The following is a 25,545-nucleotide window of genomic DNA, read 5'->3' on the forward strand; positions in this document are numbered from 1 at the left end:
GGGGAGCGGGTGCCGCCCGCCGCCACCGGCAGTGCCCGGGGGCTCAGGCTCAGCCCCAGCTCCGGCCGCTGTGGCTGTCGGGTTTGAAAACACCCCTCCCCCGCTCGCCCTCCCTCTCTCCCTCCCTGCACTGCCGTTGCTGCTCCCCTCCTCCTTCCGCCCCCCCCCTTCCCCAACGTCGCTGCTGGAGTAGCGCTGCGCGGAGCTCCCATTGGCCGCGCCCCGCCCACGTGGCCCTCAGACAGGGCAAGGGACGCGGACGGGCACGCGCTGCCGCGAACGTTACACCGCTCCGGCGGCGGGTGGGGAGGGAAAGGCGGGGGGGAGCAGCAACGTCACTGCACCGATCCGCTCCTCGTCTCGGGGAGGGAGACGGGACCCGACGTTTCCCCCGCCCCGCCGGGCTCCTCGCCGCTGTGCGGGCGGAGCGCCCCGCCACTCCGCGCAGGCAGGCGACGAGGAATAACGGGCTCGCAGGGTGCCGGGGCAGAGGCAAGAGAGAAGAGGGTGGCGACGGGAGGGCGCCAGCAGTGCGCACGCGCCGCGGCGGCCACGCTCTCCTTGGCCGCGGCCACTAGAACCTTCTGGAAATGGCGGCGGCCCGGCTGTGGTGCGCTTGGTCGCGGGGTGAGGACACGAGAGCCCGCGAGTCCCCGCCGGGCGGAAGGCGACCGAGAGCCACCAACGCGACCCCTTCCTGCCGCCGCGCCCGTGCCGGCCGCTCCCTCCCCGGGGAGGGGTTTCCCGGCGGCGATGGCGCAGTGAGTTTTAACAACCGGCGCAGTGCGCTTGCGCGGCAGGCGCAGCCCAGTGGCAGCAGCGCATCCAAATGAGGCGGGTGCGGCGGGGAAAGAAACGGTAGCGTTCCGGGAGGGGCCGGTGCCCCCGCCGGGTGCGGGACGCCTTCTCGCCTGGCGTACGCGCTCGTAGAGGGGCTGCGAGGAGCGCTGCGTACCGGCAGGCCGCGGTGAAAGGGTCGCGCAGCTTTTGGGAGAAGGCCCTGGACGCAGGTGCGTGTGGCGCGGTGCCGGAGAGCCCGGGGAGACCGTTCGCCTTTGCGGCACCCGCGTGGAGAGTCCGCCGCGCCTGCTGGCCTGGTCGGTGCCTCCTTCCGCGGCGCGCTGAGGCAGTCTCCGTCCGCCCGCCGCTCCCTCCCGGCGTGTCGCATCTCGGCGGGTGCAGGCAGGGCTGCAGGAGCTTCTGTGGGGGGCGTGCGGCCCTCAGCCCCGCGGGCGGGTACAGCCTCCTGTTTGAAGCTTGGGCCCGCTTGTTTTCAAAAGAAAAAGCCCGTTTTTTGGAGGGGTGTCTTGCTCGTTCCGATAAGCCATAAGTCATGTAAGTGCGTCTGAAGTACTACTGAAGTAGACTGATGTTGGTCCTAGCTGCAACCTTAAAAACAGGTCTTTCATCTGCACTTGTGAAAGGTTTTGCATCTGCTTATTAAAGTAGTAGTATGTGACAAGACTTAGAGAATCTGTGTAGTTCTGTACTCTTGAGTTCTTGAATAAAACTCCCCAAATTGCTTCTGGATGGTGCTAAAGATAGGTGCGCTGCCAGGTGTCATATTTTGAGAAGGCAGCTAAACAAAGCCCTGGCATTTGATGTAGTCTTAATTGCCATGCTCAGTCTGCTACTGGATTACTTTCATCTGTTACTGTATAGAAAGCAAAAATTCATTAATATTTACTATCCAAGTCAGAAATGTGAATTTTTCAGAATTCAAATATTACTTTAAGGCCATCTATTGTGTGGACTCCTCCTATATTCTGATCTCCACCCATGACATTTCATGGGTGGAACTTCCATCACAAATCTCGAATATTCCCATGCTGCATAACAGCTTATTATTTAGGCAAACTTCTCTCATTTGCTTTCAAAATCTTATTGTATAAATGCTGGTACAGATAATTTATGTTGTAAAGCAACTGCCTTCATTTTCATTTGGTTTTGTTAGTGTACCTTGAGTGCTGTCAGCTGACCGGGAACAGGTGTGGCATCACCTGTGACCACGAAACAAAAGGAATTGCATTTACTTCATATTCTTTCATATCAGGTTGATTACAGAGGCCATCACTTGAGGTGGCAAGCAGACTGAAGAGTAGACAGGCTATAGACTGCCAGTGTAAGTAGAGTAAGAACTGCTTCCCAAGGCAGAATATTTTTTGTTCTCACAGTACTAAATAGGGATGGTATTGATGATTCACCTTCTAAAACACGGGAGGCTACAGGTGTAGCGCAGCAGTGTAATACTGCAGTCTGATCCTTGTGCATCAGCACCAGCAGCATGTGGTTGCTGAATTTCAGTGTGTGTTGATAGGTATTCACAACCAGCAGCTGAGATAACAGGGAAGGAATCTCATGAGCAACACCTTCTGCAACAGATGTTAAGATTTGATAATAATATCTATCAGTAACTAAAAAATATGGTTCCTTGAGCCTTTCATGAGAACTACTGTTTGGACTAACAAAAAGCATCAGTCAGTTAATTGCTAATTGCTACCTCTGTATTAGTTTCTTCCCCTTGTCTCCAGAAGCCACTCCCTTTCACATAGCTCAGCTGCAAAATGCCTTTGTAGCTGTGCTGTGCTGGCAGGCATAGTGCTTCCCTTCATCTGCCCTACCTAGCAAAACACCTGTGGTATCACCTGCATGAACTACTGGTCTTAATCAAGATGCAGAGCATCTGGTTGAACTGTCATTGCTGAATTCAGTCTAGTAATTGAATGACCGAAAAACCTCAGACTGCAGTACAAACATCTAAAAATAAGAACTTTATCCTAAGAACTTGCACAATGTCACGCTGGTGAAAGCACAGGCACTAGCCCTGGGTAGGTAACTGGCAGGTCAGCCAGTGGGGCCAGCCAACCTACTGTGCAGCTGGAACAGAGTTTCATTGCTTCTCCCCATTTCATGACAGAACATGGTTCCAGATAACATTTTTCTAGTGGTGTCTGGAGGTCATGGAAATCCTTTCCAGTATCCAACATCAGATGTATCATTGTGTATCTAGTGGAGTTTCCTATTACCTTGAACTTTCTTCCATCATTACCAAAGGAAAGAACAACCAGTGGATTTGTCACAGGTCTTCTGCTTCCATCTTCTAAATCTCATTTCCTTTCTCAAGACTGTACCTATTAAATCTTCTCTAGGTAGTCTTTTTTCCCTCCCCAGCTAAAAGGCTTTCTTCTACTTTTTTTCCTTCCACTTTCACATTTGGAGAATTAATATAGCATGCGAATTCTTTAATTTTTCCCCTCATTCAAGGAGAGGGGCAAACAAGACCACCAGAACAACAGAATCTGTTAACTGCTGCATTACCAGTTTAAGGAATGTATTGGCTGTTGCTGTAGTTAACTCATTTTCATTTAACTCACACCCCAGTACTCTCACAGTCCAAGATATTAACAGGTAGATCAAAACTGCAGAATTAAAAGTGGTTAATTATTTGACAGGTTAGTGTCAGCTGCCCAGAATTACTATTAGTAATCCTCTGCTATTGAGGATTGAAAATAATAGAAATTTTGTCCTGTTTTGTTAACCTAAAATATTCAATACTACTAGTAAAAGCAAGCACAGGGTATTATCTGCAGCTATTCAACAACAGAAAAGAGAGCTTGGATATATTAATTCTTAACACTATTCTATAACTCTGCTGTAATGATCACCTTGTTAATCCTCACAGTCCTGCATAAGTTGTCATTGTGAAAATAATTTTGTATCTAGTAAACCACTACATGTAACAGATATTGCAGAATCTGTATTTCTAGTTGTTAGAAACGCTTAAATGTCAACAAAACATGAAATAACTCAATATGTGAATTTTTTCTTTAATCATTTATCTTAATACAATGATTGCCAAACTTTTCTGATGTAGAAACCAGGACCATAAAGCCTTATATAACTGATGAATGAAGTGGGTAAGATGATAGAGAAGGGCAGTTGCTTATTTCTCTTCAAATATTTCATGGTCCTATAGCTGCCCTACAACGTTCAATTTGATTTTAAACAGTGGGTGTATCAGATTTGTACCACGCAATAAGGATAATGTAAATTATCCTTTTTAGTCAAGTGATTGGCAGACTGTTATGTGTTGCATCAAAATGACTGACATACCCGTCTGTGGAACATCACTGACATGATCTCCAACAAAGGGGAAACTGTTGAGGTCCATGTTCTGCTCATGAGACAGACATCAACATTTTCACATACAGATGGAATAACGGGGGAGAAAAGTGGGGTAAGGCAACAAATGCTGTCTGTCTCATTTTATGCCACTAGAGAAGTGCCACATAGTGTCACATGCCTGACCTGCTACAAGGCATGTAGCTATTAAAAACACTGGAGTGACCTTTCAGAAAAGCATTCAGCAACTTTAAATTACAGATACTACTTCAATCCATGTGTTATTTTCTCCTATGGGCAGTGTTTTATACTACTTGTATACAAGACTTTTTGTCATGCTTATTGGGTGACTGCTTCACTCATGACTTGTATTTATCAAATTTACTTTTCCCTTTGTACACAATTCAATTATTTATAAATTTAGTAATGTAGAAGGGACAGCAAGTTTTACATACAGATCACACAGATTAGTTCTTAAAAGTAGCCAATACACAGCAGTAAGGTCAAAGAAGGATCTGTGAATCAAATAACTAGCTTCATGTATTACACTTTGCCATATATTAAGCTGTTCTGGTATATTCTATATTCCCTCAACTGCATAACTTGGCTGTAATGAATAAATTTGTACAGGAAGTGGTTTCTTTGTTGCTGCTCATTCTTTTAGTAGAGTATTACTGGTATTTGAGGTTGTTTTTGTAACATGGTAAAAAGATAATTTGCGCATTTTTCCTGGTCACTGAATGGTACGAAGAAGAATCAGAGTCAAGAAGAACCACTTCTTACTGAATCTACCAGATTTTTTTTTATACAACACAGCTTGGATCACCTTTCCTGTGTGTTTTTTTTTTTTGTTGTTTTGTTTTAAATTGCAATTAAAATTAACATACCTTGAAGTTTTGTCAGATAATCTCCTTTCAGTTTGTCTCCTTTTGCATTTGCTAGATTTGTGACTTAGTGAGTTTTGTTGCATCTTCAAAGAACCTTAGAAAAATCTGAAAGAATTTTCAATGACAGATGAAAAGATGCAGCCTTCACACCTCAGTGATCCTAAGTGGACTCTTTCAGTGAGTCACTTGACACTCTACAGAACCACTTTTATATTCTAGAATGATGATCACGCTTTGCAGTATAGAAATCATGGTAAGTTAGATATTGTAATTGCTGTTGCTTTCTTGATTAAAAAAAGTATTATAATGTACCTCATTTTACTGAGATTAAAGTTACTTTATTGTTTTCAGACAGTTAATCTTATATTACAAAAGTTCTTAGAGGTCAGCTCGAACTCCAAAACCTGGTCCTTTGGGTGGTTCAGTCAGAGAAGTAAGGCCACCAGCTGGCTCACAAGAAAAACGTCCACTCCTGAAAAATGAAAGCAGTTTTATTCAGATACTGTTTAATAACTCAATAGAAAATAGTAACAAATCTGACTTAAGGCTGAGACCAGTTTTTTTTTTTCCATTATTTCTATTCATCCTTCAGAAACGTGTGATGATACTCTTAAATCTAAGGGATTCCAAATTCAAGTAGTGACAAATAGTTTCATAACTGAAGTGCAAGATAAGACCACTAGTTTTTTTATTTTTTTATTTATAGGGTGGCCAGACAAAAGTGATGTTGATCCTAGAAATACCAAAGGCAGTATCCAATTGTATCAGTTTTATTTTTGTTAAACCAGAGTTTCCAAACACAGGGAAGTAAGATTATTGTTCTTGTATTCAAAAAAATCATTGTAGAAACAATAGGAATAAGTAACACGCAAGTCAAATTTAATCCTCCATTCACACAAATGTACATGTAATTGGGCTAACCAAAGAACAATGGGAAATAAGAAAATCTCTGAAATAACCCTTTCACAAACTTTCAATCTTTCTGGTTTTGTTGTAAATAAATAAATAAATAATAATTTTTTAAAAATCAACAAATGCCTGTTGGTTGATGTGATGTAGACAAAAAAAAAAAATCCAACAGGGGATATCATTCCCCTATTAGGTACTAAGCCAAATCACAATTGACTTTTTCACATTTCATGCTCCTCCAGTCAGTCATCAAGAACATGAAAATTCTCTTGGTTCTTTCCAGTTCTTTTTGGCTTTGAATATACAGAAAAGCACTGAATGCATGCCATTCTATTCAGTAAATTAATGAACGCTTTTTAGCTGCACGTTGTGAACTCAAATCACTGGTACAGGAATTTAGTTTCTCAAAAAGATCAGTCTTGAAGTAGTTGGCCAGTATTATACAAATACAGCATACCTTGGGCCAGGTTTGGGAACTTTGCCAGCCTTTAGCTCATCAATTATGTCTTCAATATCTTTGGGTGTCAAATCTTCCTGCAGTCAATCAATAAATAAATAAAATAAAATGAATAAATAAATAAATGACAAAACAGAGGAAGAGTCAGCGATTGTGTTAATTGCAGCATAAAAAACTCATCAGATTTGTGGCTCTCTTAGGCGTGATCTTCACATAGGTACTTTTGATCCTGTCCATCAACATGCATGTACTGATTTAAAGAATTAGGAAATTTTAAAAGCCTACTGTCATTTTAATGTTAAAATTTTTGGTTAACATATAGATGCAGCAGTTATGATAAAACTTAATGTTCACACGGGTCATCTATAACATGGGTTTGTGTTTTCAGGTTCCTTGGAATATTGGTGAGCTGCATTTCTGCCTATCCGCCATACACATGCCATTGTACATACCGCAAAATGGTGTCAGCTGTGACAAAAAATTGTGGGTACAGTTCAAGAGAACAGTTCTTTAAAAAATTAATCAGACTATGATAACAAAGTATTTTAAAAATAAGCTTTTTTTAAAAAAGCTAGATTCAGTCAATACATAATTTCTTTGGTCTGATGGCATGAAGTGAGCCATAATTCAGAAGTCTTAAAGTTCAAAAATAGTGCTCAACCAGTCTGTACTTTCCAACACACTGCTTTAAAGTGCTTTTAAAAGCTTATCAAATAACCATTTAAAAATTCCAGATTTATGGGCAGACCACTGTCACAAAAATCCATCACCCCACTTGTATAAATCAAGATAGTAACTGAAAAGAAAAATACACTGATACTTTGTGTTACAGATAAGTGTTCCAGGAAGAGGCCAAGAAACTAAAAGATGCTCTAGGTTTTAAGTTGTCCTTGCCAACGAGAATTTGAAGTAACTGACCAAAACTTCAGAATCTGAAACCAGTGAAAATACAGGTAACCGAGCAAAGAAGTTTGATCTTTTAAAAGGGAATGTAATACTTACATAGTAATTGTCATTTATTTGTACCATCGGTGCATTTACACAAGCACCTAAACATTCCACTTCTATCAGTGTGAAGAGTTTATCAGGTGTTGTTTCCCCAACTTTTATACCTAAACCAATAAAGAATATTAGGTTCAGCAATGGTTACTGAACAAGATTAATAAAGCATGAGTCTTAAGTACTCCATAGTCTTCTCATTACCTGTATTTTGGCCTTTAAAACATTTGCATAGTTAAATCCTCTTAAAGGAGTCCAAAAAGTTTCCATTAAATAAAAGATTATTAGAAACTGTGAAGTCAATCTTTGGATACATTTTTGAGACCTCATTTATAGGTATGATTTATTGAAAAATAACCATGAAATGACAGGTCTAAGAAACAGAACAGCTCTACTCAGGAACATTTTTAGTAATCAATACAATAGAATGGAAAAATAGGGAAAACATAGCTTTCATGTGCTGATATGAAATGCATTAATATACAGCGTTGAGTACTGAATTCCCAAATCAAACAAGATCCAAGCATTAACACTGTTAGCTACAAATTCATAAACAACTTCCAAAGTTTATACACTAAGGCTTATTTCCTGAAAAACTCTGTATGCATACTTAGCTTCCATAACCACGTTATTGTTCTACTGATAAACACACAGACCCTCCCCAGAGGGCAGGTTAGCCAAAACAACATCTTGGAGTCTGATCTCGACAGAATACTCTATGGAAGGAAGGATGCTGAAAAGCAGTTTTCCTCCATATTTATTAGAAGGCGGGGGGGGGGGGGGGGGGGAACTAATAAAAGTCTAAGTAAGGCCTGTGTCTCAGTTAGAGCTACACAATCATCCTTAATGCTTTGATTTCTCAAGCAAAGAATTTCAGTTAAAATTAAGCTATCTTTGCAGTAACAAACCAAGACAAATTCCATCCAAACATGCCTTTCCCAGACAACAGAATATATGAAATGCAAGATAATAAGCAGCTGTTCTGCAGCTCCTACCAGAGTGGTTCTTAGGGAATGTTAGCACAGCTTACAACTTCATAGAAGGGGAAGAGTTGTTAGTGCTGATCTTATCCCCTCTTCTCCCCATAACCACCCAACAAGGAGGAAAAGAAACCCCAACCCACACACCAAACCCACGAGTTCTCCTTACATCTCATATAATGCAGCACTCTCAATTGACCTTTTCTATGGAGAACTTCTAAGTTATGTTAACATCATGTTTGCTATCCAGAGTGACCTTGACAGGCTGGAGAGGTGGACCTGTACAAACCTCGTGAAGTTCAACAAGGCCCAGTGCAAGGTCCTGCACCTGGGTCGGGGCAATCCCAAGCACAAATACAGGATGGGCAGAGAATGGATTGAAAACAGCCCTGAGGAAGAGGACTTGGTGGTGTTGGCTGATGAGAAGCTCAACATGAGCCAGCAACGCATGCTTGCAGCCCAGAAAGCCAACCGTGTCCTGGGCTGCATCCAAAGAAGCGTGGCCAGCAGGTCAAGGGAGGTGATTCTGCCCCTCCACTCTGCTCTCAGGAGACCCCACCTGCAGTACTGCATTCAGCTCTGGGGTCCCTAACACAGGAAAGACATGGACCTGCTTGAGCGGGTCCAGAGGAGGGCCACAAAAATGATCCGTGGGCTGGAGCACCTCTGCTATGAAGACAGGCTGAGAGAGTTGGGGCTGTTGAGTCTGGAGAAGAGAAGACTCCAGGGAGACTTTATAGCGGTCTTCCAGCACCTGAAGGGGGCCTACAGGAAAGCTGGAGAGGGACTTTTTACAAGGGTGTGTAGTGATAGGACAAGGGGCAATGGATTTAAATTGAAAGGGCAGATTTAGATTAGATATAAGGAAGAAATTCTTCACTCAGAGAGTGGTGAGGCACTGGAACAGGTTGCCCAGAGAAGCTGTGGATGCCTTATCCCTGGAAGTGTTTAAGGGCAGGTTGGATGGGGCTTTGAACAACTTGATCTAGTGGCAGATGTCCCTGCCCATGGGAGGGGGGCTGAAACTATATGGTCTTTGAGGTCCCTTCCAACCCAAACCATTCTATGATTCTATCATCTTAAGTAAAAAAAATCCTCACAAACAACTTATAGCATATACCTTAAAAGTCTTATTTTGCATATAAAAAAGTGCCATAGCATTCAGAGGCCTCTCCTATATATGGGACAGGGCTTACCTTCTCAGTCCAAAGGTCATATTAGAATAATGCATTTCCTGGCAAATTGCCTTTAAGACCATTAAATGGCACTCCAGACAATGGCCCTTTCTGCTGTACTGTATTGAAGTCTTTAAAAATAAAGAACAAATGCAAAATCTGAAATTTGAAGTATTTAGGGCCTATTTTCAATGCTATTGCTCTGTCCCCACCATATGAAAAAAATTTACTTCAGTATCATTAAACAAAGGTAAAAAAAATACAAAAAGTATATTACAAATTTGTATCCTACCAAGTTTCTTCTTAATGGCTTCTAAAATACTATCAGAGTCTCGCAGCATGCAAGGCGTGGTAGTGCAGACCTGAATATGGTATTTCCCAACAGGTTTGCGATTATACATTGTATAGAAGGTTGCTACTTCATACACTCTCATGGGAGGCATTTCTAAAATTTCAGCAACCTGTAACAAGGGGAAAATAGACACTATTGAATTCTCACAGGACATCAGCAAAGACATTAACAAACCATTTCAGTAATGTCACCGGTTCTCTGCCTGAACTAACAGATAAATAAGAGGGAGGGGATGGGTATCGAAGCACAGCTGTACTCAAGTGCCAGGAAATGACACCAGTTACTCTGATTGGAGTCACCCTGCTCAAGCACAAACTCCACGAAGCCACGGAGTAGCAGAGCACGGAGCTCAAGTCAGCTTCCCTCCAGCATCCAGTGTCACACACAAGCCAGAAGCGAGGAGTCAGCTGGGTTCCAGCTTTCATTGTCAGCTCCAGCTCATACTGCTCCAGCTCATACTGCACTTCCGCTCTTCGTAGGAACGAACTTGCACCCACGTGCCCGCACTAACCCACGAAAGGTAAGGGAATGCTTATAGGCTGGTGCTATGCTCACCGAATTCAGATACAGCAGGTCCGTCTAGGGTCCTGCAACGCACCAGGGGTGGCCTTAGAAACGCCACTGCAGCATCTGCAGATTGGCGTCACAGCTAATAAACAGGGAGTGAAGCACGATCTCCATGGAGCCGGTTCTGGTGTAAGTATCCCTGACCTCATTCACCTGGAACCCTGGCAAATTGCTCAGGTTGAGAACTGGCTCTCTTTTCCAAGTGTAACTGGTTTATGTTCCAGTCTCTTTAGCAGGCACCTAACGAACCAGAGAAAGCATTTGTTCGCTTAAACAAATCTGAAGAACTTTTTAAACATAGTATCAATCCAAAACTTAGAGTAAATAAACAAAAATACTCTTCCCATTCAGTGTTAATGGAGATTTGAGGCTTTATGCTACACTGTAGAAACAGTAGCAGACAAAATTCACCCTTCCGTAAATGCGCACTTAGCTCCTTCAGTAATTTCTGTAACGCTCACAATCCTCACCCCTAGCATTATCTTGATTAAGGTAGAACTTTTCAATTTAAAAATGATGATACACCAGTCGTAACACAAAATATGACAGATTTATTTGTAGGAATATAAACCAGAATTTCTTATTTCTTTGTATTTGATTACTGTCATGCAATCTATCACTTTGGAGCAGTGCAGTTGCTTGCTTGCTTATTTTGAAACAATTTTAATAAATAATTTGATAAGCCTTCCAGGCAGCGAACAAAATTCTTCAAGTTTCTGTTCCTACTTCCAGGATGATTCTGGGACAAGAGCCTATCCAAATAAACCTCATGCAACTTTTGTTTTGTTCTGTCTGTAGTTTCTAGCAATGTGCTAACATTATGTAAACAACAGAGCCCTGAGTTCCCTGGCTTAGTTTTCCCTTTTATTTTTAAAAATATAATCTCATAGGGGATTCTCACAATTCTGTGGCATGTGTATGCTTTGATAAATAAATGCTAATATTCTAGTAAGATATTTAAAGAAAAAGTAAAATTATGCTTGAAAGATAATTAAGTACTAAATACCTTATTCATAGCTGATATGGGCAACCATCCATGCTGTCTTTGGGCCAAATCTAGTACTGCCATGACAGCTGCAGACTTATGTCCCTCTGGGTAGTTGTTTACGATTGCTTCTATTCGCTTTTTAAAGGAAAAGAGGGAAAAAAAGCATCAGTGCCGCTCTAAAGACAAAGTCTGTGTATTTAACTTTTTTTGTCTGCGTACCTTTTGATTTTCAGGTGTGAACTCAAATGGAGTATCTGGATTGTTTTCAGGGCTATCTCTGTGCTTCAGGAAAAGAGAGAGAAAACATATAAAAATAGGCTTGTCAGGAAATTATTCAAGACAGATTTACCGTTGTAAAATATCTTCTCATTAGATAGTTACAGTTGAGTTGCTTGAATAAAACTGATATATTCCAGATAAAAATTTCATAGTACTCAATCATAAATGATTAAATATCTCTGGGAAAGTTATCAAAAATATCAAATATTTAATCACTCTAAAAATAATAACTTATTCCTGTTATTTCCTATTCAAATATTTCTTGAGGAATACGGTGTTGTTATCAAAATATATATGTTTGTTAACACTCTTAATACAGTTTGGCAAGTACGTTCAAGCTCATCGCAGGTAGATTAAGTCCTTTGGTTAATATCTGAACAAGGACTAAAACAACAGCTCGCTTTTTTCTTTTCCTGAGAGACGTTAACTATAAAACTTTTAAAATACAGCAAGCTTCTTGATGAATAACTAAAATGTTTGCACATTCAAACACACATTATTAACCCATTTTAACATATTCTTTTGATTTGTCATGGATTTCAACATTTTCATTTTAGATACAATTCTGAATCAGAGTGAAAGAAGCAGAATTTTGAATTAATATTTCCAAAGTAAGGTATTCTATCATATTGTTTTTCAGGTGATCTTCTAGGGAAACATCAAATTGACATTCACTTTTCTATTTTCAGAAAACACAAATTTGGAAGTCTTGAAGAAAGTGACATTTTCCTACAATAAAATCTTAGTTCTGATGACAATGCTTATCTACTAGAAAAACTTCCTGCACAAGAGTTTGTTATCTCTAAGCAGCTCATTATGATATTCTTGAAATACTCATAGCTAAGTTTCATTCCAAACTTCATACAGTTTTCAAATTGAGAACATTTCAAGTTAAATGGAAAGTTTGGGGAAGAATGCAAGCTACACTTGAGACTTAATGTTAAAAGCAATCCACAACCAGCTAATGATAAAAGCTTTACATGTATATTTAGGAGAACAAAACCTACTCCACTGATCTCAAGTAACCTTGGGTAATTTTGCAGTTTCCACACTGCGTTATTAAGCAGCGAAGGATTTAATGAAAAATCTTAACACTGCAAGATACTTACATATTGAAAGATTGTCATCAGTTTGGAATTTAAAATATGTATGTCCATAGCTATTCCTGGATTTAGAAATTTTAATATGGAAGTATCAGAAGGCCAGATACTTAACTTCAATTACATCTGTTGGTGTAGCAAAAGAGATTCCCTTTGCTTATCCTGTCCATATCCTGGAGCAGACAGTACTACTGCCACCATCAATTTGAGAACATATACCCCTACCACAGTTCCAAGTCAGATATAAAACTACAGTCGATATCCACTTCTCCACAAAGGACGACTGTCCCCTGATGACAGGAAGTACAGAAAGATAACTGTTTCCCTTTGAACACGTTATTATTTTATTAAGTATTAATTTATTGCTTATTGTGTGATCTACAAGATAACATAAAACTGCTTTTAGGAACACAGTTGCCACTATTTTAGACTGATCCTTCCAGATAAAAAATTTGACTCCTCATATGTAGTGTTCGTGAGAGTTTTCTACCAGTTTTAATGAAAGTTCTCAAAAAGAGGCTGATGGAGGAAAAACTGATTGGAAATACTCTGCAACTTTTATTTTTTTCCCCCCCTTACAGACCTGTTCTATGCCTTAGCTGCACAGATCAAATCCATGATTCATGATAAGTATTTCCAGAACTTAATCTGCATGCCTGTTTTATTTCAGGCTGCTCTTTTTCCTTCCATAGCTATTTGATAACAGTTACAATTGTACTAGATCTCAATTTCTTTTCAAATAAGTATATTGGATTTATGAAAGTCTCCCTCTTTGTCTAGAATAGCTGTTCTTTTCAGTGTATTATCTGTAAACTGATATCCAGAACTATCCTACACGTGAAGAGGAAAAATAAAGACTTTGTATCTGAAGCTCCAGTTTGTCACACAGTCAGCAAGGCACCAGAGATACATTGTAAACGCTACAGCACAAGTGAATGCTAAATAAGATAATGTCACTTTTTTGTTGTTTTCCATTTTCTTAAACAGGCTTCATCTTATTCTATGCTGGGGAGAGTTTGATAGTTTTCATCGAGAGCTTACAGAGCTCTAGGCCTACCGAGCTGGCAGGAATTTGTCAATTGCATGTTCCCTAATATTTCATTTGTCTGACCATTAATGTACCATTTATCTGAGATTTACATGAGATTTGCTCCTAAATGGTATCAGTGCATTTCTGCCTTTTTTTAAGATACAAATTCTGCAGAATAAGATCAGAATTAAGGACCCATGGCAGGGGGGTTGTAACTAGATGATCTTTAAAGTCCCTTCCAACCCAAACCATTCTGTAATTCTATGATTCTATGACACAATATTGGAAAGAATACTATGTTAAACCCCAGAGTGGTTGAGCTTGGAAGGGACCTCTGGAGGTCAGCTGGGCCGATATCCCCTGCTCAAGCAGAGCCACCCAGAGCTGGTTGCTCAGGATTATGTCCAGATCGCTGCTTCTGAATATCTCCAAGGTGGGAGACTCCACCACCTCTCTGGGCAACCTATGCCAGTGCTTGGTCACCTTCACAGTAAAAAAGTGTTTCCTGATGTTCTCTGAGGCCATTGCCTCTGGTCCTGTCACTGGGCACCACTGTACCACCATACACAAACTACGTACAAACAATTATGTCTGTACCAACTACAGCAGTTTCTTGAAAAGCAAGGTCAAACTCCGTCCACACGTTTCTCCCCCCCAATTCCCTTGTCATGCTGTCCAATTTCCTGAAGTTTCACACAATATGTTTTTATTCCCTGCACAGGTTGACTGTATCACATTTGCATTGCAGCATTCAGCCTAATCTACTTAAATTGTGAACAACTGCACTGTGAAGGCCTACCCAAGTCACACTGTCCTCACAAACAATGGAACTCTCCCATGGAAGGTTCTAAGGCTTCTAAATGTTCATCTCACTCTCTTTGCTACACCAACCTAGGCCATTTTATTATTCTTTTTCAGTGACGTAATCATCCATCTTCCTTGACACAGAGAATTATTAAAGAGTGCTGAAGAATTACAATAGAAGAACTAGAATAATTTAGCTTTCATATATACTGCAAAAATGTTGGCCTGAAACTTGACCTATGCCCTGTGGTAAACACCAGTTCAAAACAGTGTAAACCAAAATGAGAGAAGCGTGTGGTCTGCAAGGGAAAAGGGGCGACAACCTGTTAAAACTCCATACCAAATCAGCAATGAAACTGACTACTTCTCCAAGGGGAAAGTACCCTACATTTACTATTCCAGCAGAACTCAAGATCAAACCTCTCAAATTAAGAATGGTGGAAGTGCTCTCAGACACAAATATTTTACTGACCATCTTCACAAGTAACTAAACCTACAATATAGCAATTAACCTTCTGTACTGAGCCCCTGTGCAGCCCTATGACAAAGCCCACATCAGGACAGTTGATGTGCTAAAGGAAACTCAGTCCCTGTGTTGAAAACCACAAAGTACAAGAGTTAAGTTTCAGCTGTTAAGGAGGCTAAAGACAGGTAAAGACAGAGAAGGCATGCTTAAAGAAAGAAAACTCTTGTAAATAAGAGTATCTTTGAAATCAGCCTTTCCCTAGACACCAGAAATATGATAGATTTAGAGCAGCTTTCTGATATTACAACTGGCAAACAATCTACTTTGTTTTAAACTTGATTCACTCTTTCTAAAAGTGTGATCTGGCTGCCTGTGATGGCACCAGACTGAGTTTAATGGTTGACAAAGTCTCTTCTTGGGCGTTTCAGAATAAAAAGAGTTTCAGTAGAAGTTTTGTTATTTCTGTATGCTTCTGATAAAATATAAGGAAAAAATTTGCATGAAAAAAGTTTGCAAAGGGATACAAGGGCATGCAAATCAGCACTGCCTTTCAATAATAGATTTTAAGGCAACCAGCTCCCCTGCTGTTACAGAACAAATATACCGTATGCATTTCCCTTCCTCACACATAGATTTTCTATATGGAAGGCGCAATAAGAAGCACTGATATGCTTTATAAAACAAAACCAAGACACTTGTGTGCAAACTGACATGCAAAGAGGACCACCATAACACATCAGCGCTACTCCCAGGTAAGCCTGCTATTCCTCCACAAGCAGTTTTTAACAACCTTTGTTAACAACCTTTGTTGCTTGTAATATTCCAGAAAACAAATATTTTTGTTTACTGTTGTTTCCTGCCCACCTCCCCCCCCCCCCCCAATCTAGGGGAAAAAATTATGTACCATTTCCTGATTGTATACAAACACCTAGTGTTGATTAAAATAACGCCTTCAGCTCAACTCAGCAGGAACTTTCCCTTGAAATTTGATGTGTTAAATAGCATCTGAAATTTGCTCTGAAGGTTTTTCATTGTAGCTAGGGCAAACAATGACAAACACACACAATGACATCCAACTATCTTCTTCCCATAGCCTTTTACTTCATAGAACAACAAATATTACTCTATCAAAAAAATAAAAAACAAACAAAAACCCCACAACGTAAAACAAACAAAAAACCCACAACGTAAAACAAACTCCCACACAAACAATTTCCTGTGCTCTGCTGGCAAAAATTCTATTGTGAAATAAAAATAAAAGGAGTGAATGATGCTATTAAATGAAACAGCTGGATATCACAAGTAGCCAACCAAACACACCTTTTCTACTTCCCTTTCAGGCTCCTCTCGTCAGCAAATAATTTAAGCAGTTACATAAATTTCGCAAAATGCCTAGAGAATTTACAAAGCTCTCTAGCTTCACACGCTAGACACCAACATCCATTAGGGTGCCAAAGACATCTTTCACCTGTCTTCATCAACCTCAAACTACACTTGAAGTTTCCTAAATTGTCATGCTACACTGTTTCCTCTATTCCCTGAATACGCAACAAAATCTGTCCAAAAATGCTGAGCACCTGCTTTCAACAAAGTGGTCAATTCTCTAGTAGCTAAAGTGTTGATTTCTACCAAATGTTGGAAAAACGCCAAATTATTCAGCTGTTGAATTGCAGACTAAAGCTCTGAATGGAGAAAAACAGGACAGAATACACCTGAGATGCTCCAGGTTCTCTTCACAGGTAGACAGACAACACACCTGCTTTACTCATTTAAATGTGAGGGCACTTTTTTTTTTCTGCAATCACTATTATTATTTATACATATTACAACAATGCCTAATGGCCTCAATTGTGAATCATTATGCAACATGCTATATAACATATCATATGAACAAGACCTGCACTTTTCAACTGCTAGTGAACAGAGCTAGACCTGGACCTAAGGGTAATTCTGCAGGAAATTTTAGAAACCAAGGAATTGCACCTACAAAAAGCTTTAATTACAAAATCAATGAACTTCAATTAAAAAAAGTTTTATAATGAAGTAAGTTCAAAGTCTCATCTGCAATCACACACAAATACTGCTAATATCACCATTATTATTAATAAACAAGAGTTTTCACAACATAAGAAACACAAGGCCGAAAACTAAAATAAAACCTTTTGATACTCCATCATCACTGTAACAAAAAGTCCTACTGAAAAAATGCTTCTTTGTATATTCCAGCAGGCTTCTATAGCAAGTTCTGCCCATCAGAATCTTTTAGGCAGGTTAAAAAAGCATATGCCAAACTCTTCTTACACATCCCCCTTCCAGTAAGGTTGAAAATTACTCACCACAAATAAGGCTCCTCCACTGGAATTGCGCACTGCTGTTCTATGTAAGTATCGGATTTGCCTTATCTACAAACAAAATAGATAGTATTAATAGTTAATAATTTACATAACTGCTAGAGACTGCTTTCAGAACCAGCTCGATTTCTACTCTAATTTTAAGCCATTAATTCTAATGTTATCACTAATAATTTTAACTAAGTCAAGAGAAGAATATTAAGGGCTCTCCTGTGCTATGAGGAGAAGGCACCTCTTAACTCATCTGGACCGTTTCAGACTGTATTGAGTTGTCCGGCTGAGATAGAGCTAATTTTCCCCACAGCAGCCCTCGCAGTGTTGTGCTTTGTGTTGGTGGCCAGAAGGGCGTTGATAACACACCAGCATTTCAGCTACTGCTGCAGTGATCCCACAGCATCAAGGCTGCCTCTCCAACACTCTCCCCTCACCAGCATGATGGGGGTGGGCAAGTTCTTGGGAGGGACACAGCTTGGACAACTGACCTAAACTGACCAAAGGGATATTCCACACCATACGACATCTGCTCAGCAATAAAAGCTAAAGGGGGAGGGACATTCGTTACTACAACATCTGTCTTCCAGAGCAACTGCTACGCATACTGAAGCCTGTCTTCCCAGGAAGTGGCTGGACATCACCTGCTAATGGAAAGTACAGAATAAATCTTTTGTTTTTCTTTGCTTCCACACACAGCTTTTGCCTTATTAAACTGCCTTTATCTTGACCCACGAGTTTCTTACATCTTATTTCCCCCCCCCTCACCCTTGTCCTGCTGAGAAGGTGAGTGATAAGAGCAGCTCGGTGGGAATTTGGCATCCAGTCAAGGTCAACCCACCACACAGAATATGTGGAAGTTAAAGGGTTTAACTTCAAACAGATAATACTTTGCCACAGCTTAATCTAACTGCCTTGAATACAAATTTTCATCAAATATTCAATGAAGAATTTTCCTATTTATTACTTTATAGCATGGCCTTTCAAAAGTTTGCAGAAACTACCATTATTGAAAGTCAACTCTAGGAAGCATTTACATGTCTCTTGAGTTTTTATGTAAGAGAACAGTGAGATGAGGCATAGGAGAACAAAGTTAAGAACCTGAAACATCAACAGGACACAGACCCATATGCAAGTTGCGTTCAGCTATTCTCTGTAGTCTCTGTCTGGATCTGACATGCCAAAACAGATCAAGATTGCTAGATTCTGGCCAGTACTACTAAAATCATTTGATGATATCATCTTGTCATAAGCAAACATTCTGTTAAAAAATTAATTTTATGTCAATTTTATATTAATTTTATTGAATTCTAGACCAATGTTGAGAGTTCTTAAAGTAAGAGAAGTATAGCATATTAAAAAAAAAAAAATCTTCCCTTAACTACTTGATTTCTGTTACTACATAAAATTTGTGGAATTTCAAGTTAGATCCACATCAAACTAGCAAAAATATAGGCAAGAGGTCAGATCTGAAATCCAAGCCTAAGTATCAGGGAACTACACTCCCTGCTATTCTCTAAGAGCAACCTTATCAGCTCAATCTTTCCAGCAGCAGATCATGTAATTTCACCTGCAAAGTAGTTTCACTGATAGCTGCAGTCTTTTCCTGTCATACGATCAGTCCTTCCAGGAAGCACTGGATTTACTATGCAAATGTGTGTATTATGTAGTACACACCCACTTCCTCTTTGATCTCCCCTTCTGGCTCATCTGAAAGCAGCGGCCACCAGGAAAGCAACTAATCCGCTGCAATTCTGTGTCAGAGGCCAAAATGAACTCTGGGATAGATGAATAACTGTGGATTACAGATCCTTCCTGAGTGCCACCTTTTCCAGGAGACGCAGTTTATTGTCTTTATCAACTGACATGACAAACATCAAATGAACTGCACTGGCATGCCAATTTAAGTGCCCTCAATGAGCCAAACAAAATGTAAAATTCAGACAAAAGACTAAAAAGTGTAAGTAGGGCATGCAAATGCAACTGAAATTCTGCAGACAATGCTGAAAAAAGTCTATAAATAAGGATTTGATGTCCTGGCATAAATCCTACTAAATGCTAGTATTGCATATATGCAGTTTTGGCTCTGAAGGGATCACCACCACGTTGCAAGCTTCAAGTTTCTAACTGTAAGAGGCAGTTTCCTACCAAAGGAAGCACTTCAGATGAAAACCCTTTAATCTATCCAAAGAACCAAAAACTAAAACCTATACAGTTCAGACTTTAAAAAGAAATAGGATGAGGCCTCGTTTTTTGCACTGGCCCAACGAATTTCAATTAGCATGAAGAGCTGACTCAGGGCTGAAAAACAAACTAAGGGCCTTCCTTCCAATGGTTAGCCTTACACAGACAGGCAAGTCAGAAATATTCCCACTTGGGAAGCTTCCCAATAACCCACAGCAAGCACCAAGCAGCCACCGCTGGAGCCTTCTTCACTGGATGCAGGCAGCGCAGCTCCAGAGCCGGTCAGGTAACGCGGGCAGGCCCCAGGGCCCCGAGGGCTGGGGAGACACCCGGCAGCGACGCCCTTCCACCGCCTGCGCCGGGCCTTTCTCCCCCGAGGCCGTGCCCGGCCGCGGGCCCCCGCCGCTTGCCCACTGCGAGGGCAGCACCGACCTCGCCCTCCCCTCCCCGCCGCGGCCTCCCGCCTCTCCCGCGGCCTCCTCCAGCCGAACGGGCGCCCTGCTGCGGCCGGCGGAGACAGACGTGTCGCCGCCTCAGCCTCCTCCTTACCGAGCGTGCGGCCGCGGCCCGCAGGGGAGCGCACAGGAACATGGCGCCGGCGGCAGAAGCGGCGACTCCCGCTCCCCCGCTTCCCTCTCCTTGAGGCCTGCGCTCGCCCTCCGCGCAGCGCCAAGGAGACCCGTCCCGCGCATGCGCCAGCGGCGGGAACGTGCTGGCGCGCGGCAGCGGCCGCCGCCTGTCGTGATCGCTCGTCCGGAATTGGGAGTCGGATTCCTGCCCCGTCAGAGGCGGGAGGGTTGTGGCAAATAACGGAGGCAAACCGCAACGTCTCCATGAGAATATTCTGTGAATTTGAACCTTTCCTGACGTGCACCAGTGTGGGAAAAAAAAATAATTCCTGGAAGCATGTATCTGTAATAAATAGGGGAAAATTGCAGAAGCGGGTGAGGTTTTTTTTTTTCCCTTTGATTTCCTCTTTTCTACCCAGTTTGGTTGATTGGGGTATTTAATGTTGGAACCGCTTGCATGTATGTTTTGACCTCCTTTGGTTAGAAAAAACAAGACTAAACGTTTGTTTGTCGTCTTGGCCTTTGATAAAGATTCTCATTTTACAGTATAATTCAGTTAATACAGTACAAATACTGGAACTGAAGAAGATACAGGTTAACATGCACTTCCTTGGATGTAACAGGTTGTTAGAGACATCGGCCATAGATCCGTCCTTGCACAGACCCCTTATCGTTCAGGTCTCGTGATCAGGAATGCAAATGTATTTTTTTTCTCTGTAAAATCAGTTCAAATAACAGCTAAGAAGGAAGTATTTTATTATGATGAGTACTCAGCATTGCAGATTTGCAAAGCATCAGTTGATGTTCCAACATCTCTTTCCGCATCCTCCTTCCCTCTGAGGAGGACCTCCCCTGCACTCCCTGCCTTCTCACCTACCCTGGCTCTCAGTGACACAGCCTTATTAAATTCATGCAGTGCACAGTTAAAATCTGTCCATGTATTTTTTACTTTGGCAAAAACTGTGGTGATCTGCTAGTTGACTCCATGAATATCAAGTACTTTTAGTAAATATATGATAAAACAAAAATTCAGCTTTCCTTACAGTGTTTTCCTTCAACCAAAATGTTAAATTATGTTTCACCTGCTTATTTATGTTGAAAGACCCTTTTTTACTTCATATAAACATTCCAAAAGGCAAAAATAACTACACTAGAGCAAACTGAGTTTTATTAAAAAGACTTCATGACTACATTGTGGATTTGCACTGATAAAAGGATCCATCAGGGCACTTGTTGGAACAAAAGGCTAAGTTAGACAGAACCACAGTGGCTATGCCTATGCGACCAGTAGTTGCACATGGAGGGCTCCTGTAAAGACATCTGTGTGTATGGCAAGACAAGAGCCCCACTATATCTCAACAGATAGCTCTAGACAAAGCTCAAAACACTAAACAATACACATCTCTCTCATGAGATCACGCCTGAAGCACTGTGTTCAGCTCTGGAGTCCCCAACACAAGAAGAACATGAAGCTGCTGGAGCGAGTCCAGAGGAGGGCCACGAAGACGATCCAAGGGCCGGAGCACCTCTGCTATGAAGACAGGCTGAGAGAGTTGGGGCTGTTCAGCCTGCAGAAGAGAAGGCTCCGGGGTGATCTTATTGCAGCCTTCCAGTACTTAAAGGGGGCCTACAGGAAAGCTGGAGAGGGACTTTTTACGAGGGCATGTAGTGATAGGACAAGGGGCAATGGATTTAAACTGAAAGAGAGGAGATTTAGATTACACATAAGGAAGAAATTTTTCACTCTGAGGGTGGTGAGGCACTGGAACAGGTTGCCCAGAGAAGTTGTGGCTGCCCCATCCCTGAAAGTGTTCAAGGCCAGATTGGATGAGGCTTTGAGCAACCTGATTTAGTGGAAGGTGTCCCTGCCCATGGCAGGGGGTCGGAACTAGATGATCTTTGAGGTCCCTTCCAACCCAAACCATTCTATGATTCTATGATTCTATATTAGAACAATTTAAGATACCTAGTAGTCTTTCAGATAATTGCATATATATATATATATACAGACATACACATATATGTGTATATGTGCACACACATATTTGGCACCTGTTACTGTAATTAATGTCCTTTTAACAGAATATTTTTCATTTGCACAGATCAGGTAGGATGTGGTACCAACTCTCGGGTTAGACTGCTGCCTTTTACGTTTGGGTTTACTGTAGTCAGTGGTTGTCTTCCTGCTCCTTCATCTCCTCAATGCTGAGAGATACTATCAGCATTTGTATTTAAAGTGCTGCCATCAGTATTTGATATTTTCATGGATTTGTTTCACTAATTATTTAGTCGCTTATAAACCTCATTTCTGTACTTGTATACCACAAATAATTTAATAAAAATTCTTTATTATACGATAGAATATATGATCACAGTAATTTATTAATTATATAAGTTCGCCCAATGTGACTTTCTCAGTTGGACTTCATAAGTGTTTTACTAGACAAAGGAAAAAAAGAAGGATTTGGAAGCATTTGTAATTTAAACTCAGTCTGTTTATCAGAGGACAATACTAGAAAACCAGCGTGGCCTTGAATGGGAGTCCAGTATCTGCAGTGATCTGGAGACTTGCTCATTGCTTTGTGCTTTCTGCCTTCTACGTGTGCTGAACTGAAGTGCCAAAGTCCTGCCCACGCAGGGCCTGGTGCAGCACTGCAAAGCACATGCATGCAACTGCTCAAACTGCCAGTGATACCTAAGAGGGTCTTTTATGGACCACAGTGATTTCAGACAACTCCTTTTCCGGTGTGACCCCTCAGTAAGGGACGTTGCATTAGAGAGAACAAGAGTCCCTATATTTGCTCTTTTGACAAGGGTCTGGAAATGCAGCAGGTGATGTACTTGTGCCTATGGCTCCCATAGGGCAGGTGTGCAAGGACAGGCAAGGAACAGCCAGACCATCTCTTTCTGTAACCTCGTACCCTGTCCCTAGCAGCCTCCCAAGCTCTAATTGCATGGGCTGGTAAGGGAGAGATGGAGAATACTATTGTTTTCTGCAAATGTAGGCTAGAGAATTATTCTTGCAATCAAATAATTATTTACAGTGTCATTGGATTTCTTTATTAGTATGCATTATGCCAAATAATTGCTTTCAGGCTTTTGTTTTAAATGGAAATAGACTAGGGATATTGAATGACTGTTACATTACTCTCCATCTTGAAACACAGAAATAACCAAATCAGCTTTCATTAATCTTCAATCCATTATTCATGTACAGGCATTCACTATGTATTTTCTGACATTCAAAAATAGTACTTCCAGCCATAGCAATACAAGTAATATTAACCAATCATACTTGAAAACATTCAATTTTAATTATTTCATGATACATGTTCCAACATTAAGTAATATAAGTAGTAAGTAATTTGCAGTGTACGGACTGTGAATGTTGGCAAGCCCTTTGAACAGATTCTTCGGAAAACAGGTCATCTGGAGAGAACATAAATACTATCAAATGGTATCACAGGCTTCTTACCACATTCAAACACCTTCAGTCAGCTCTGCTGTCAACTATGTAAAAAAGAAAAAGAAAAGGCTATTAAGATCTTTCTGAAACCTCAGCGTTATACATTAGTATGTTCATATTTAACCAGTACAGTGATCTATTTTAGGAAGTGTGAAAACACAGGGGACAAACAGAAGAGATCATATTAAATAATAAAGACCTAAAAACTTTGGAAAACAGAACATTGTCAGCTGCAATCTTCACATTGCAGCACCGTACAAAAAACTGGTTTATATACCCAGGAGTGTTTCAAATGAAAAAATGTTGCTATCCTTGTGATAGATTAGATTTAATTTATCAAAAAAGTTTACGTACTACGAAGCAGAACTATCTGAGGTGTATTTCTGCAAGCAAAGCAGAGACAAAGCTGGCAATGAACTGCCTGCTCATTTAACGCACTCAACCTGAGAACTGTAAATATTAGAATAGATATTTATTAGCCTCGTAGAAGAAACTTGTCCAACAGAAAATGACTGTATGGGTACATGGAATCACTTCTGCAGAACATTTTTCTTCAGAGAAATAACTGCAGAAGGATAGAGACTGGAAAGAAAGTTAGAAGGTACATGGAACATGGAAAAAAAACAACCCACAATTACTCAGCCACAGTGCTGAATGACAGCCAAGAACCAAACTGGAAGCGAACACCAGGGAATACTGCTGTAGGGGGAGGGTATCTGGGATGATAATAGTCCTTACCATGCCAGAGAAACCTGGACAGTGTAGTAGGTGTTAGAGAATCTGAAGAGACATTTATAAAGAAGGAGCATGACACTGCCACAGGTAACTGGTTGTATGTTCTGTGCTGGTGGAAAGTGGTACAGCTCCACCAAAGGAGAGAGAAGTGAACTGATACTCCTCATTTGAGGACCAGGCCCTCTGGTTTGTGATATATGACCTTTCACAGCCCATTTGTCATGGTTTGATGTGGAGGGGGGGGGGGGTGGTTCTGGTGGCAGGAGAGGGGTTTTGCTCCCTGCGACCTCCCTGGTTTTGGAACCAGGTTAGGCTTAGTTCTGGCCACCAGATCAGACTGCCATCCCCCTCGGGGTTGAGCCAATAGGGCGCCTCTGCGAATTGCCCTATTTAAGTCAAGACAAAGGAACCGGAAAAGGTGCTTCGCCCAGGATCGAGCAGAGAAGGGAGGAGGGCACTGCCCCCGCTCCCTGGCTCCCGGCCGGGCAGCTGCCTGCGTCGGGCCAGCGCCGCCCACGGAGAATGGTGGCGGCGGAGCCAGCTGGGGAACTCGGGGGCACCCCACTCCCGGGGTGCCCACTGGGCTGAGTTCACCTGGAGAGGACTGAGATCTGAGAGAAACAGCCGCATCGACAGCAGGTCAGTGAGGATGGAGCGGGAGGAGGTGTGCCGGAGCCGAGTTTCCCCTGCGGCTGATGGTGAGATGGCAGGCGGCCCCCCTGTAACCAGGACAGCCTCGGTGGAGCAGCGACCCACTCGCAGCCCGTGGGGAGAAGATGCCTGAGCCTGAGGATGGTCGTGTTGGGGTGCACAACAAGGCAGAGAGGCATCTGGAGTCTGCGTGACGACCCACGCCGGAGCGAGTGGCTACAGCTCCCTAAGTACCCGAGACTGTGGTAAAGCCCACACCGGAGCAATCTGTGGGGAAGGATTGTTTCCAGTGGGCTGGACTCACGCTGGAGAAGTTTGTGGATTTTTCCTCGTGGGTAGGGGATCCATTGGAGCAGGGGAAAAGGGTGTAAGGACTCCTTCTCCTTTAAGAAAGAAGCAGCAGTAACAGCACGGAATGAACTGACCTGCAATCCCCCAGTCCCTGCCCCCTGTGCTGCTGGGGGGAGGAGGTAGAGCCGGGAG

The 25,545-nt window shown here is 41.8% G+C and overlaps 1 protein-coding gene across 1 annotated transcript; it reads right to left on the bottom strand.

The window, feature by feature from the left end:
* Positions 1–5,032: 5,032 nt before the first annotated feature.
* On the bottom strand, positions 5,033–20,283 carry NDUFV2 (NADH:ubiquinone oxidoreductase core subunit V2). Its single transcript, XM_086608575.1, has 8 exons — positions 20,191–20,283; positions 17,452–17,517; positions 11,656–11,718; positions 11,455–11,571; positions 9,822–9,990; positions 7,378–7,487; positions 6,376–6,452; positions 5,033–5,481 (listed from the first exon to the last, which is right to left on the bottom strand). The coding sequence occupies exons 1-8, from the start codon at positions 20,230–20,232 to the stop codon at positions 5,388–5,390; spliced, it is 738 nt and encodes a 245-aa protein (XP_086464701.1). The 5' UTR covers positions 20,233–20,283; the 3' UTR covers positions 5,033–5,387.
* Positions 20,284–25,545: the final 5,262 nt, after the last annotated feature.

Source organism: Tauraco erythrolophus, chromosome 3 (assembly GCF_009769465.1).
Source record: "Tauraco erythrolophus isolate bTauEry1 chromosome 3, bTauEry1.pri, whole genome shotgun sequence".
In the NCBI taxonomy this organism is placed as follows: Eukaryota; Metazoa; Chordata; class Aves; order Musophagiformes; family Musophagidae; genus Tauraco; species Tauraco erythrolophus.

Coding starts and splice junctions, on each gene's coding strand:
- NDUFV2 (XM_086608575.1), bottom strand. CDS start 20,232: ATGTTCCTGTGCGCTCCCCTGCGGGCCGCGGCCGCACGCTCG. Junction 6,453..7,377: donor AAATAAATGACAATTACTAT/GTAAGTATTACA, acceptor GATTGACTGCAG/GAAGATTTGACACCCAAAGA. Junction 5,482..6,375: donor GTTCCCAAACCTGGCCCAAG/GTATGCTGTATT, acceptor TTCATTTTTCAG/GAGTGGACGTTTTTCTTGTG.